At 44.9% G+C, this 14,890-nt stretch overlaps 1 protein-coding gene across 5 annotated transcripts in view; it reads right to left on the bottom strand.

Annotated features, from left to right (window-relative positions):
- The window catches only part of SMG5 (SMG5 nonsense mediated mRNA decay factor), a 93,376-nt gene that overhangs the window by 48,877 nt on the left and 29,609 nt on the right, over positions 1–14,890 (bottom strand). For 4 of the 5 annotated variants that reach the window (XM_068252170.1, XM_068252169.1, XM_068252173.1 and 1 more), the window contains exons 8-14: positions 14,084–14,209; positions 13,752–13,808; positions 11,985–12,053; positions 7,775–7,983; positions 4,055–4,186; positions 1,727–2,380; positions 131–300 (exon numbers count right to left, since the gene is read on the bottom strand). In XM_068252170.1, the coding sequence (XP_068108271.1) occupies positions 131–300; positions 1,727–2,380; positions 4,055–4,186; positions 7,775–7,983; positions 11,985–12,053; positions 13,752–13,808; positions 14,084–14,209 (1,417 nt within the window). The remainder of the gene's footprint in view (positions 1–130; positions 301–1,726; positions 2,381–4,054; positions 4,187–7,774; positions 7,984–11,984; positions 12,054–13,751; positions 13,809–14,083; positions 14,210–14,890) is intronic. The other variant, XM_068252172.1, reaches the window with a different exon arrangement.

Raw genomic sequence — 14,890 nt, 5'->3', positions numbered from 1 at the left:
TAGTGGTCTCCTGTGGTGGTTAATGGAATAGTGGTCTCCTGTGGTGGTTAATGGGATAGTGGCCTCCTGTGGTGGTTAATGGAATAGTGGCCTCCTGTGGTAGCAGCCGCACAGCAGCCATGAGGTCTACCTGAGCGCACATAATGATGATGTCCGTGTTGGTTCTCAGCCAGTCCAGGAAGATCTTGACTGTTCCCAGAAGTCCCTCGCTGGTGATGATCTCCAGACGCTCCTGGAGGCTTCTCTCGTTGTGACACGACTTGTTGCTCTCCACACTCTCCTCCGAGTCAGAGACGTCCGCTGCAGGAAAAGGGACAATAAGAACAGTGAGGAAGAGGCTAGACATTGCACAAACATCACACCAGGGTAAACTTTCACAGAAACCAAGAGACACTATGGTCCCCAGATTAACTTCAGCGAAGAATTGGCAGCACTCCTAAAACCAGGTTGCATCTGAAATGACTAATAGAGGCGTGCAGAGCACCCTAAAGGCAACATACACACCTAGTATTCAAAACAGAGGCTATTCTGTTTTGAATACAAAAGGTGTGTATTTGCCTCATCTCTGTTGGTAGCCATTTCAGATGCAGCCTGTAAGGAGTGCTGCCAATTTTTCCCCTTTTGTCTAAAATAAATAAATAAAAATGTGTAAACCATTTTATGGCAAGCTGGCCCCAGGTTCACACTATGTTTGTTTGGTAATTAGAGGTTAGGGTCCCTTCCATGAAGGGGGGCCTCATCGCGGTACAAGGGTCCAGTATGGAACACCCTGCATGCAAACTATTTTTGGAAGCGAACATCCTCCATGATAATTTTGGGGCATCTGTTTTGAATGTAAGTTGTGTATCTTGCCTATAATTAGGCTCTGCACAATTATACCGTTAATCATTCAGATGCAGCCCGTCTTGGGAAGTGCTGCCGACGGCGATCGCAAAGTATGACCAGATTTGGATGGTCTGGGTCTCTTCCCCCAAAACCAAAATTATACCAAATTAACAAGAGAGTTACAGTATCTGGTAAGGTCCTGCTGGTGCTGGGTGTCCACTCTCTCCTGATTTACACAATGTGAATTTTTACTCTTCCGTCAAGTATTCAAGAACCCAGATGCCAGGCATGTGCAACTCGGCCAGAGCACTGGGCAGTCCAGCAAGAGACAGAAGCGGCTCGTGGAGACTGCGAGGGACAGAGTGGTCTCAAGGGGGCTGGAGGAAGCCCCAGGGAAGTATAAAACCTGAGACCTCTTTGGTCTCAGGTTTCCTTTAAGTAGCTTGGGGAATGAAGTAAGTGCTATTTACGTTTTTTTTAAAGCGCAACTGAACGAAAATTTAATTTATAAAAAGAAAAAACCCCAGTGGTGGGAAATCTCTGTATAGCCCAGAGGGACCCAGTGCAAGAACCCTCTAAACTTCTTCGACAAGAGCTTGTTGAATAGGCTTCTCATGGCCGCACTCCTGCCATATATGGGATTACCCATACTGGGCATGCACGAGTGAAGTCTGTACTTGCCCAGCATCCAGTATGGATAAACTCGTATATGGGCAAAAGTGTGGCCTCAAGAAGAAGGTCCTGAGCAGCTATGGAGGCCTAGAAGAGGACCTGGAAAGACTTTGGACCATCTGGAAGCTTCCCACTACTGAAGTATCCATATTTCAACCACGTCTTCATCACAGCTTTCTTTTAAAATGATCAGCTTCATACTAATGGTGGAGGAACTTTATGTCCATACCTTGCTCGGTAGACTTTGGGTTTTCCACAACTCCATTCACCTGTGGCACCTGGTCTTTGGCAATAGGGGCAGCTGGCTCAGATGTGGGCTTTACAAATACATTGGTGAAGGTGGGCGCCAGGCGGAAGCAGCGTTTGGTCTGAAACATCTGGGTGGACATGGCTTGGAGGTTGCTGGCAATGCTTGCTTCACTGGTGGCAGGTCCAGGACCATTAACAGGAGTCTCCGGAGCTTCAGGTTTAGCAGAGTTCACCACCTTCTCTTCACTCTTAGCAACTTCCTTAGACTCCTTCAGCCCTTTGCCCTCCTCTCCTCCAGGATCGTCTTCCATGTCCTCCAGGTCAGACCGAGACTCTTGACTGTTCATATCGGAATCAGACTCCACGTCAAACGCCGCTTCCTCCTCGCTCTTCTCCGAGGCGCTGTCAGAATTGTCACTTCCTTTGGGTGAGCCGTGGCTGGAGTCGGAGTCAAAGCCCTCGCTCAAGTCACTCTCATCCACCTTCCGGACATGACGGCGCCTGCGGAGGCGAGAAAGCCGAGAAAACTTGCGGCTCTTCTTGTTTCTTGGTTTGGAACGCGACTGCTTGTTGACCTGGTTCAACTCCGGCTCTTTCTCGATAACCTCTGAGGTCTCCCTGGATTCCGGGTCGTCTGTGAAAAACAGCAACAACTTAAGAGAGAAACACTACTTAAAGAGGCACTGTAGTGACATCAGAAACACTTCCTATACCTGTATAATGGTATGTAGCCCCGCCCTCCCAGTGATATCACAGCCTAGGCTGTTTAGCTATGCGAAATTCTCCTCCTAGAGCAATCTGGGAGACCTGGTCCCAAATGCAATTCCCATTTTCTCCTGAGTTCTCTCCTAGGTTATATTTTCACAACTTATCAAATACTTTTCAAAACTACCAGCAAACAAAAACGTTAATTGCATATGGGCCCAGGCCCCTTATTTAGTCCACTTTTCTCCTGGGAGATTCAAAAACAGAAGATGAAAAATTAACTTTTCAGCATTCTGCAAAAGAAGTAGTTGAAAAAAGTTCTGTCAAAATTATTCTTGCTTGCCTGTGGAATTTTATTGATGAGGTGTAAAAATATCAACTAGGAAAAACTTGGGAGAAAAAAAAAAAACTGAATTCAGTAAGGGCCCAGGTACAGTGTTATTTTGTACTGGCGTCGGAATTCTTGTAATCTAACATTCCGGAGAGCTGCACCTGGCAGAACTAAAGATGTCACCAGCAGTGATAAATTTCAGAAAGTAAAATCAGGGAGAGGAAAGATTTTACAATGGCCAAACACTGACTAAATAATCTATAAAATATTGTAAAAAAATAAGCAATTTTATTCATTGGTATTTTACTACAGTCCCCTCTTATAGCTGGAAGCCGAATTAAGTCTGTTCCCCACCATCCACGTGGACCTGGAGGGGGAATAGTAATTAACGCCACGGGGACTTGTGCAGCAGCAGGGTAACCAGCTTTACCATGCACTCAAATCTCCCGACAGCCAAATCATAGGTACCGTACGTCTTCTAGAACACTCAAGAAACCTAGCTACATGCAATGATCCATTTTATCGAAAGGAAATCATTTTGCACAGAAACATTTCCAAGGGGCTGCGACACACTGCCGAGCCCTTTGCTGTCCGTCATCGATGCATCTTTTTTAAAAGAAATATGCTCCCACTGAGTTGCAAGCAAAACTGCAGTGATCATGATTTTTCAAAAATTGCAATTGCGTCTTTTGGCAATGCAATTCAATTGGAGCGCTTCTTCAAAACTGTAGATGCAGCACTGGCGGTCAAGAAAGTGCTCAGCAGTGTGTCTCGGCCCCTGCTTCACGTTTGGCAGATGCTGTCTGTGGGGTCTTTGGGCCATCTCATGGTATTTTCTCCCTTTGTAAATTGGCACGAAAAGCTGACATCACACTACCACCGCGCTACCACTAGACGCAGCAACATCGATAAAACACTGTATATAACTGAGTGTTGGATACGAACAACCAAAGGAAATCTCTAACGGTGGCAATACACTAGTCAATATCATTTATCGATCATTTGATTGAATCTTCTAGACATCGATGCCGCAAACTATTCTGAATTGATATTTGGCCAAAATCTGTTTGATTCAGTCAATCACCCCATATGCAAAATTTTGATCGATTGCCGGAAGATTGAAGAGCGTCGCTAACGGTGTTTTATTTCAGGCCGACCGACACAGCAGCAGAGCAACTCTCCACTGTCTTCCCTTGATATAAAAAGTTCGATACCCCTGGCCTAACTCATAATCCAGCCATGTAGTGATAGAGGAGGGTGTGCCGGACTTACCTGGACTGTCGTTCTGGAAAGCTGGGACTGAGCTCTCCTCTAGCTCCCCCTGCAGTCTGATATTCACATGATTTACCAAGTGAGAAAACAGGGCCAGAGTGAAAGCTATGGCTGCGCTGTACTGCTTGGAATCTGCAAGAGAGAACAGAACAAGTGACAACGCCCTCTGGTGGACGAACTTAGAAAACGCCAAGATTTTTTTCTTCTAAATCCTTCACTTGCTCTAGTCCAAGCTAACACGAGCTAGACCTTTCAGACTTTGCTTATAGGCAACCTGAAGTGAGAGGGATATGGAGGCTGCCATATTTATTTCCTTTTTAAACAGGTCTTCAGTCAAAAACCTCTGATCTGGTGCATGACTGTTCAGGGTCTATGGCTACAAGTATTAGAAGCTGAAGATCAGCAGGGGTGCCAGGCAACTAGTATTGGTTAAGAGGAAATAAATATGGCAGCCTTCATAATACTTGACGCTTTAGGTTCCCTCCAAAACACACTTAAAGTGTGCAGAAAGTAAAATAAAAAAATGTAGGCAGTACAGGGCCTCTTACCCCTGAAGATCCTCCAACTGCTTGTTGTCCTTGGGGTGGGGCCCCTCCCCCTCCTGGATGTTCATCTGAGTGAGGAACCAGCAATCCTGACCTGCTTATTTGGTATCTCCGAACTACACACAAGTAGTAATAGAAAGCGCTCATGCACTTCATTCTTTCGTGCACAAGAAGTTCCTTTTCGCAACTCGCACAAGCGCAATGCAGAATTGTTTTTGCATGGCTGTAGGAACTTCCTCTGGACCCTTCTACTTAAAGTGGACTTGAAATCTTGTACAGGACACAAGAAAAACACACAAAAATCAACCCTTTGTGTGTTTAGAGAGAAGAGCTTGATTTCCTCTCATCTGCAAGTAATCACAAGTGTAATTTGAGCTCTCAGCTGTGTCAGCACAGGAATTCAGCAGTCTCAGCAGACACAGCTAATATGCAAATCCAGGAAGTCAACACTTTGTCTGCTTCCATGAAACCAGGAAGTAGACGCACTGCGGATTTATTGCAGTTCTGTAAGATGCAACAAAGAAAGGTCTTTCTTTAACGATTATTATGCGGTTTATTGTTTAGAGCAGAAAGGAAGTTCTGAGTTCAGGTCCGCTTTAAGGGGCCAAACGATTATTCAAGAAATTTAGAACAAGGAACAGGGACCTTGAAGACAACAAGCTATTGGTGGAGGTTCAGCAAGGTAATATAGCCTACCTAGGGCTTCATTCACATTTTTTACCCCCCACCCCCCATTTCAGGGATACCTCAAGAAAAAAAAATGGGGAGAAATGTACGTACATTAAAGAGACTCTGAAGGGATTCTAAATTCCCTTTTTTAACTTGTAGCTATGTTCATCACTATAACCCTAGGTAACCCGCCGCTATCCCATGGCAAAGCGAGGGGTTAATACCCCCCAAATCCCCTCTGTTCAGTCCGGGGAGCGCTTCCTGAATGAGGCAGAGCTAAAGCTCTGCCTCTCAGCGTGTCAATCCCGCCTGATCGCTGCCTCTCCCTGCCCCTCTCAATCTGCCTTCACTGAGAGGGGCGGAGAGAGGCGGAGATCCGCCGCTGATAGACGCGTAAGGAGGCAGAGCTGCGGCTGCAGTCATGGATTTTGTGGAAAGTCGTGGATTTTGCAGGGGGGGGGGGGGGGGGATTTGGGGGATATTAACCCCTCGTTTTGCCACAGGATAGCAGCGATTTAGCTTGGATTATAGTGATGAACATAAATACAAGTTAAAAAAAGGAAATTTAGCCTGGCTTCACTGTTTCTAAATTTAAAATATGTTGTTAATAAAAACATTAATAAAAAAGGTCCCAGAAATGACCATTAACCCTTTAGCAGCCAATTTATTTAGAGGCTTGCAAGTGCTCCAGGCCAACTTATTTTAGCACATTTTTTGTTTTGTTACAGGTCACTTTCTTCTAATGAGTACTGCTGTAATGTGCATTTATGGCCACTTGCCACTAGGGGGCAGTGTGTGACAACAGAGGGCTTCTGCTTTCAGGTTTCTATATCCTCTGCTACCAGAGAGACATCAAAGCATTCCAAGAAATTACAGCACAACGAGTTCTGCCGACTGAGGTCAAAAGCTTCGCACTTATCTCAAACGAGATAACAGTATTCAAGCTGCTAATGTGTTAAAAACATAGCTTTTCAAGTTAATTCCTATATAAACAACTCATTCTAGGAGACTTTGGAGCGCTGTTTAAAGAGAAACTGTAACCAAGGATTGAACTTCATCCCACTCAGTAGCCGATATCCCCTTTCCCACGAGAACTCCAGGGCTGTGGAGTCGGCACAAAAATCATCCGTCTCAGACTCCTCAGTTTATTGAAACCACCGACTCCAGGTACCCAAAATTTCTCCGACTCCTCGACTCCACAGCCCTGGAGAAATGTTTTACCTTTTCTTAAACTGATCATCAGGGGGGCTCTGTGTGGCTGATATTGTGGTGAAACCCCTCCCACAGTATGATGTCAGGACTATGGTTCTGACATCACACTGTGGGAGCCTTGTTGCATTGTGGGAAATGACACCTGATTCCAACTGCCAAAAAAGCAAGTAGCAGCTCCCTCCACTGACATCACCTGCCAGCAGTAAAAATGTCGCCATGTAAAAAAAAATGTCAGAATGTAAATCAGGGAGAGGAAAGATTTTACAATGGGCAAATACTGACTAAATCATTTATACATAATTATTGTAAAAAATAAGCACTTTTGTTCATTGTCATTTTCACTGGAGTTCCTCTTTAACCTTACATTTTACCTATGAGGCCAACTGTGCATCCACATCACAGGAATACTCCACAGCCTACAATGTGGAGTCATTGTTTTAAAAGGCCTCATCAATGTAGTAGATAACAGCAAAAGGGAAGACTGACTAGCAGGAACAGAAATAGGAAGTTTAGGCACCCATATGAATTGCAGCTATAAAAAGGGACATTTCCACAACCCCTATGTGTAGCTGCAGTTTGTATAGTTGATTAAGCATCAGTGGGGAAGGGGTGGTGGTGGTCGGTTAAGATGAGGCATCGGTAGAGGGAGGGCGTATGTAAGAATAGGGTCAGGTTAAAGAGACTAACAAAATTTTCACCCTTAGTTCTTCTATCCTATAAGTTCCTTTGCCTGTTCTAATGTGCTCTGGCTTACTGCAGCCTTTCCTAATTGCACAGTGGCTGTGTTATCTCTGTTATATGATCTAATCTACTTCCTTCTGTTGGCTCTGTTGGGCTAAGGCTTGAATGTGTGGAATGTGCAGGGCTGCTTGTGATTGGATAGAAGCTATACACACCCTCTGCAGGCCCCCTGCACACTCTGTATGACTCACACACTCTGCTTATGTGAGCCTATCACAAGCTGGTTAGTTTGTTTGTAAACCCTGCCTAAAACTGTTAATTACAAGCCAGGATTGCAGCAGAGAGTGGCAGAAACAGCACAGAGGGGCCCAGGAGAACATAATGAATAGAATGGTATGCTTTTTGCTGTAAAAATTTTAGAGTACAGATTCTCTTTAAGCATTCGTAAATATTGGGAAAATTACCCTTGTCCAACAGAATACCTATAATTTTACCGATATTCTACTACTGGTGCCCAAATTTTCCTGGCACCCTTTAGGCAAGCATGCAACAAGGACCCCCTCAAAAAAAGGACTCCGCTGAAATTTACCAATACAAAATACAGTAAGCTCACCTGCCCTCTTCAAGCTGTGGACGCTCATGAGACAGATGACCACCATCCTGAAGACCAGAAGGTCAGGCAAGAAGGAGTAGCCACCCTCGTACTCCTCTTCGTCCTCACTGGCGGAGCTCAGGTTTAGGGGAGACGGCAGGTAGAACATGCACAAGTTAAAATCCTCCAGGACAGACTGGCAGAGAGATGTCAGTTCAGAGTCCACCGAGCTGCAAGTGCAGAAAAGACCAGGAAGAGGATTAAAGTACATAATCTCTATGTAGAAGCAAAGAGAACAGGGTCGGCGCTACCATAGAGGCAAAGGGGGCAATTGCCCTAGGGCCCCAGAGCCTGTAGGGGCCCCAAGGTGTCTCCCTCCTTGTTCCCGAGGCCCCTGCAGAGCCTTCAGCTGAGCCAGATTGGTGTCAGCCCCTGCCTCAGGGTCCTTGGGTGAAAATTTGGTTGCAACAAAAGGTCCCTACTGCCGAATTTTGATTGGGGGGGTGTCTATTGGGGGGCCCCAGGGTTAATCTTGCCCGGGAGCCCCATGGTTATTAGAACCGGCCCTGAAAGAGAGGGACAAGATTACCGTTCTATGAGCCTTGCCACTGCATTACTTAGGCTTCCTAGATTCAGCTGATGGGTGGGTTGGTCAGATGTGACCAGGTGACATTCATAGAAGGAAGAACAATAGAGCCCAGACAAGATTTATAGTTGAGTTTATAAAAAGAGGCGGGACTTGAAGACACAGGAAGTAAGCGTTGAGCAATTGTAAGACCTCAGTTTGTTAACAGGAAGTCAGAGGCAGGTGCGGTCTTAAAAAGCAACTCAGCACTTTTCATAAACAGTGTGGACCGTTGGGTGAAGGGGGAGGCGTGGGGAAGAGAGGAGAGGGCTGACAAACATTTCTGAACGTCGGGAGATGTACTTACAACTCCCAGCATGCATTGTGGTGTCCGGAACGCATAACACCACCCCACGCACTCTGGCTGGAGAATATGGTAGAGCACATACAGATGGGAACTAAAGAGCAGCCCCCCCTGAAGGTAAGTAATGCTTACTATCTGTGAACCTTCCTTAGGAGGGGAGATATATATATATATATATACACACGCTTTAGTAATTAAAGGCTTTTGACTTGTTCCCATGGAAACAGAGAATCCATGCTGTTCGTATCGGCAAGTCGTTCGTAAGTCAGGCGTTTGTAAGTCGGGGACTACCTGTACTTACACAATACTAACAGTAAAAAAAAAAAAAAATTAAAAATAAAAGACATTTTTTAAAATAGTTGCCTTAGGGACTCGGCTTTTTTAATCTATATTTAATTCGAGAAAATTACTTTTACTTTACTACATAGGGGCTTGTAAATATGGACCAGACAAAAAACAAAAACAGAAAAGTAACACCTTTATTTCAAAATAATATATTGTCGCCATACATTGTGAAAGGGACATAATTTAAACTGTTTAATAATTGGGACAACTGGGCAAATAAAATGTGTTGGTTTTATCCACAGGAGAACGTTTAATTTTAAAACTATAAATGGCAGAAAACTGAGAAATAATGAATTTTTTCCATTATTTTCCCCATTAAAACGCATTTAGAATAAAATACTTAGCAAAATGTACTACTCACAAAAAGCCTAATTGGTGGCGAAAAAAACGAGGTATAGATCATATTCTTGTGATAAGTAGTAATAAAGTTATTAAAGAGAACCAGAGATGAAGCACCCTCTTGTATTTTACCTTATAAATCAGTGGGAACATGACAGTAAACACCTAATCTGCCCTTTGTTTCATTGTTCTCTGTGTAATCTGACTGTTATCACGTCTGATAAGAATCCTCGACTGAGAAGTCAGGCTGCTCCGTCTAGCTTTGCTACAGAAAGATTATATACTCGGATATAAGTCGACTTCGTGTATAAGTCGACCCCACTATTTGACCCTCTTAAGCTGGAATTTTTTAATAACTCAAGTATAAGTCTATCTAGCAAAGTTAATGGCTGCACAGTAGACTTGAAGCCTTGCACAAGACATAATGAAAACATAGAGAAATGCAAACTGTATGTATTAAGAGAGTTTAGCCTGTCTAATCCCTACTCATCTGTGTCTAATAACAAGTTGTAATTTGATCTCTTCTCTGTGTCACCTGACAAGGCAGATAAACTCATTTGAAAGCACAGGATGTTAACAATATGCCTGCTTCCATGAAAGCAGGAAGTAGACACACTACAGCTGATACAAATTCTGCAATTCATCTGCAAACAAAAGGCATTTTTCTTTTAAAGGATATCATGCTATTGCATATCTTTTAGAGCAGAGAGAAAGATCTGAGATCAGGTCTGCTTTAAACAATAAACCCTTCCCAGAGCCCCAGCAGCCAGCATCTCTCTATCCCTCCCCACAGTGCTAAATCACCTGCAACACACTGAAAATCCCCCCTCCCTCCCAGCACAACTCTGTAATGTTATGCGCTGGGAAGGCAGCTTCTTTCTGTCCCCTTCCCCGCAATGCTAAACTATTTTGTGCTTCCATCCTCTCTCCCCCCCCTCTGTGCGATCACAGTGAGCACTGCAGCAGAAGCCAACACTTACAGTTCGATTGCCAGCGCTGAATCCTCTATACACTCTCCATTCATGCCGCTCTCTGTCCAATAGTACAGCTCCGGTTCCTGATGTCATGTGACTTCATGTGTCATGTGACATCGGGAGTCGCGCTGTACTATTGGACAGAGAGCGGAAAGGAGGGAGTATAGAGGATACCGCACTGTCAATGAAGCTTTATCGCCGGTGTCCTGTCATGAAAAGCTGCTTGCATCAGGGATAGGCAGGTCAGGACAGTGATCGGTGGCTGGAACAGAAGGATTTTTAGAGCAGCTTCTACTCCCGCAGCGGTTGTAGGAGCCGCTCTAAATCCCTCCGTTCCAGCCACCGATCACTGTCCTCACCTGCCTATCCCTGATGCAAGCAGCATTTCATGACAGGACACCGGCGATTTAATCTCCGCCCCCCGCCATTCTCATCATTGTCCCATGCCCATCTAATTGCTGCTCCTCCCTGAAGTGTCAGCACATACAGCGAGTGCCAGGGAGAGAGCTGTATTATTCATTTTAATGGGGAAAAGTGAGCGGCTCCTACCCCGGCAGCCGCCGGAGCATCACATGCTCAGCGGGGACCAGCATTCTCAGCTGCCGCCTGAGAGAATAAGTAATGAGCGGGGGTTAGTCCATTCTCCTGCTTGCAAGGGGGCACAGCATTGTGGCATCTAGGAATCATAGAGCAGGGGGATAAAATCCGCTTGGCTGGCAGCACTAGTGGGATCATACTGCAGCAGATGCAGAGCAGAGGGGTCAATTGATACTCAGCTACAAGTCAGAAATTTAGGTCTGACACGAGTATAAGTCGACCCCCCTACTTTACAAAAGTAGATCAGACCTAAATTTCTCAACTTATAGCCGAGTATATACGGTAAGTATGTATTCTGTGGTGTTATTTCAAGCCCAAGCCTGCCCCCTTGTGGCTTTGCTATAATGACTCAGCTATAATCATTCCCAGCAAAGCCAGATTTAATTGCTCAGTCTGGGATTCTTGTGACTGCTGTTAACAGACACTTTTAGCAGTGAGGAGGAAACAGAGAGCATGGTAAGTGTTTTCTCTAATGTTCTTACTGATATATATGGTAAAATACACAAGGGTGCTTCCTCTCTGGTTCCCTTTAAGGAATAAAAGGGAGGATCACTGACAGGTGAAAATTGCTCTGGTCCGTTAGGGTAAAAACCACTTGGGGGTGAACTGGTTAAAAGGAAATGCATATGGTAGCCTCCATATTCTCACTACAGTTGCCCTTTGAGTACTCCGATCCCTTTACGCCTCTATGAAAAGGAACACAGCAGCAGGAAAGCAAAGCTGCATAACTTGCTATACAATTTGAGACATTCAGCTCTGAATGGTAAACGAGTACTCATAATCTGTGCTTACCAGCAGGCTCTAGTACGAGGCTGCTGCGTCACCAGGACATAAAATACGTGACAGCAATAATTTTGCCTCTTCTGTCTGCAAGAGTTTATTTCATGGCTATCCTTGTCCAATCTTCAAACTAACAACTCCCCCCCCCCCCCCACTCCTGCATATCCCCAAAGCAGATAACATTTTAAAGCTGCTGCTCTAGGAAGCCATCAGCAGGAATGAACAGCAAGCCCTGGTGCAGAGAGAATAGTGGGAGGAGTCACTGACCTGCTCTTTGGTTGCAGTAGTCTCTGCAGGTACATGAAGCTCACCAGCAGTCGCTTGATATCCTTACACCTGGGAAGCAGACACAGGGCACAGTCAGGAACGGCTTCACAGCAAGAGCGCTATTAAAGAGCTTTTCAGACTGCCAGCATTTTCCAGTGAAATTCTTTGGGCCATTTCACACAAATTGATTTTATTAAACTTGCAAAATCGTGTTGCATTTTTTGGAGAGATTTCAATTCAGTAACAAATATAGAAAAGCAAAAACACTGTGGAAATGGCTTTAAAAGTCACCACGCTCTCCTGTTAAAGTGCACGCACCTTTTTAAAAGTGAATGATTGCTGCTACAGCAAATACTCATTAAAGGGGGGGTCCGAGGAAAATTATATAAAAAGAAAATAAATAAATAAAAATAAATAATAATAATGTACTTACCTGGGGCTTCCCCCAGCCCCTGGCAACTGTCCGGTGCCCTTGCCGCACCTCCATTACAGATGCTGACCTCGCTAGGTCAGCATCTACTCGCGATCGCACTGACGTGGTCTGGAGTGTTCGGCGCCGAACACTCCAGACCACGTGCTCGCAATCGCAAGTGACGCTTGTGCAGGTGCAGCAGATGCTGATTGGCATCTGTAATGGAGGGGACACCAGCTGGAAGCGGAGCCGCGGTGAGGGACATATCGGCTGCCAGGGGTTGGAGGAAGCCCCGGGTAAGTTTTTTTTTTTTTTAAACTCCTCGCATCTTTCCTTTAGGCTGGTTTCACAGTGGGACGTTAAAGTCCCACATTACAGCAGCCAGTGACGCAGCCCAACTCACAGTAATGAAAAATCAATGTGCTGTTCACAGTGCACACGTTGCGTTACATTGTAACGCAGCACGTTTAAACAAAGTGCTGCATGCTGTACGTTATACTGGGCTGAGCAGCGTTAGACTGCTTGCACATGCTCAGTAATGTTGGAGGAGGAGGTCTCCCCTCCTCCTCTGCAGCCAGCCACATGGTTAATTAATATTCACTGCACTGTGGAGACTCCTGGTGGGACTGTAGTGTTGTCCGGATCATGAACGAATCGTTCATTTGATCCGGATCTTTTTTTGTGAGTCGAATCATCCGGATCACCACAATGAAAGATTCGGTTCACAGTGGATGTCTGTCTGGAAGAAACAGGAACATACAGAATGTACAGTGCAGGGAAAGTCTGTCCTGCTAGTCATTTCACCCAGTCTGCTTCCCTAGTAAAATGATTCAAATGATTCGGTTCAAAGATCCGGATCTTTTCAATGATCCAATTCAAATGATCCGAATCTTTAAAAAGATCTGGACTTCCTATCACTAACCTGGAGCGGCTGCTTTGAGAGCTGCAGAACGCAGCTCAATCTGACATCCAACTTTAACACCACCATACGTTGCGTTAGGGGCACGTTATGCGACCATAACGTCCCCTAAAACGCAACGTCTTGGTGGGAAAGAAGCCTTAAAGTTTTTTGTTTTTTTTTAATAAAGTCAAGAAAAAGTGTAAAAAGGGGCAAAATGGTGTCAGAATAAAAAATACCAACAACTGAGTTAAGTAGTTAACTTTATTTATTTCAAGGGTCCTTTAATATTAGACAGTTTTCAATGAATTTGGTCCAAAACTGATGCATAATTTTTGGTTTTTGCAATGGGGATGCTTGGAAATCTCTGAAGATGTTGTGAAGGATTCTCATAACAGAAGTAGTATATAGTAGGGTATATGAATAATGAAAGGGTGATATCAGGAGGTATACAAACCTGGCAGATGGTATATTTAGATTTGGGTCTGGAGTTGGACTTTGAGTCCTGACCTTTCTGAGACATCAAGAGATAAGAAAAACAGATGATTCAAAACAAGTCAATCCAACCCCAAACCAAAATACTTATTCTGGGTGAAGTCGGTCAGTAATTACACATCACTGCATTCACACTCGCGCCACTCCACCTCACCTGTCAGTAATTACACATGCACACTCGGGCCACTCCTCCTCAGTAATTATGCACGCACCCATCACAGCATTCACGCTCAGGCCACTCCTCCTTATGCATGCGCCCATCATGGCGTTCATACTCAGGCCACTCCTCCTCACCTCTTTTTGCTGGGCGACAGTTTGCGGTTTTCCGTCTTCTTCAGCTGGTAGTACATTTTGGCTGCTTTGTCATACAGTCTCTTCAGGTTCCCATAAGCTCCTTCAAAGGAGACTTCTGATTGGATGCTGCCGGAAGAACAATAAAAGGTGGGCGTATAGGCCTGAACGATTTTAGGAAAAAATTTAATTGAGCGATTTCTGTCTGAAATTGCAATTTTGATTTTATTCACGATTTCCTTCATATCAAGGTTTGTTCCCCCTCTGTGCCTATTTGTTCCCCCTCTGTCACTAGTCTTTCTTTGTGCCCCCTTTGCCTCCTCTGGGTCTCTCTCTTGCCCGCTCTGTGTCTCTCTGTGCCTCCTCTGTCCCCCAAGCTGCAGCAGTTCTGGACATAGCTTCCAGCACGAGTCCAGCGATGCCCGTCTATCCACTTCACCTCCTGCAGGCTCTAATGCACGGAATACTTCCTGTATGTCATGTGACATTCAGGAACCCAGAGTTTTGGCAAGCACAAGAGCCGGCAGAGGGCGATAGAGGACGGACAGCGTTGGACTCGTGCAGAAGGTACGTCCAACGCTGCGGGCCGCACGCGCCGGGACTTTGGGGAAGTTTGAAGCCGCCTCTTCAAACTTCCCCATGTGGAAATGAGGAAATGGCGTGATCGCGATAATTGCAGCTTTGACGATTCTGAAATTGTGATCTTGGTGATCACGATTTCGGTTTAAATACGATTTATCCTTCAGTCCTACTCATAACTCAATTTTTGGCCAATTATAAATAGTGATAAAAGATACAATGATAAAGGTA

The sequence above is a fragment of the Hyperolius riggenbachi genome, chromosome 9 (assembly GCF_040937935.1).
Source record: "Hyperolius riggenbachi isolate aHypRig1 chromosome 9, aHypRig1.pri, whole genome shotgun sequence".
Taxonomy (NCBI): Eukaryota; Metazoa; Chordata; class Amphibia; order Anura; family Hyperoliidae; genus Hyperolius; species Hyperolius riggenbachi.
The sequence above is the reverse complement of the archived record's forward strand: the minus strand, read 5'-3'. Positions and strand labels throughout refer to the sequence as shown.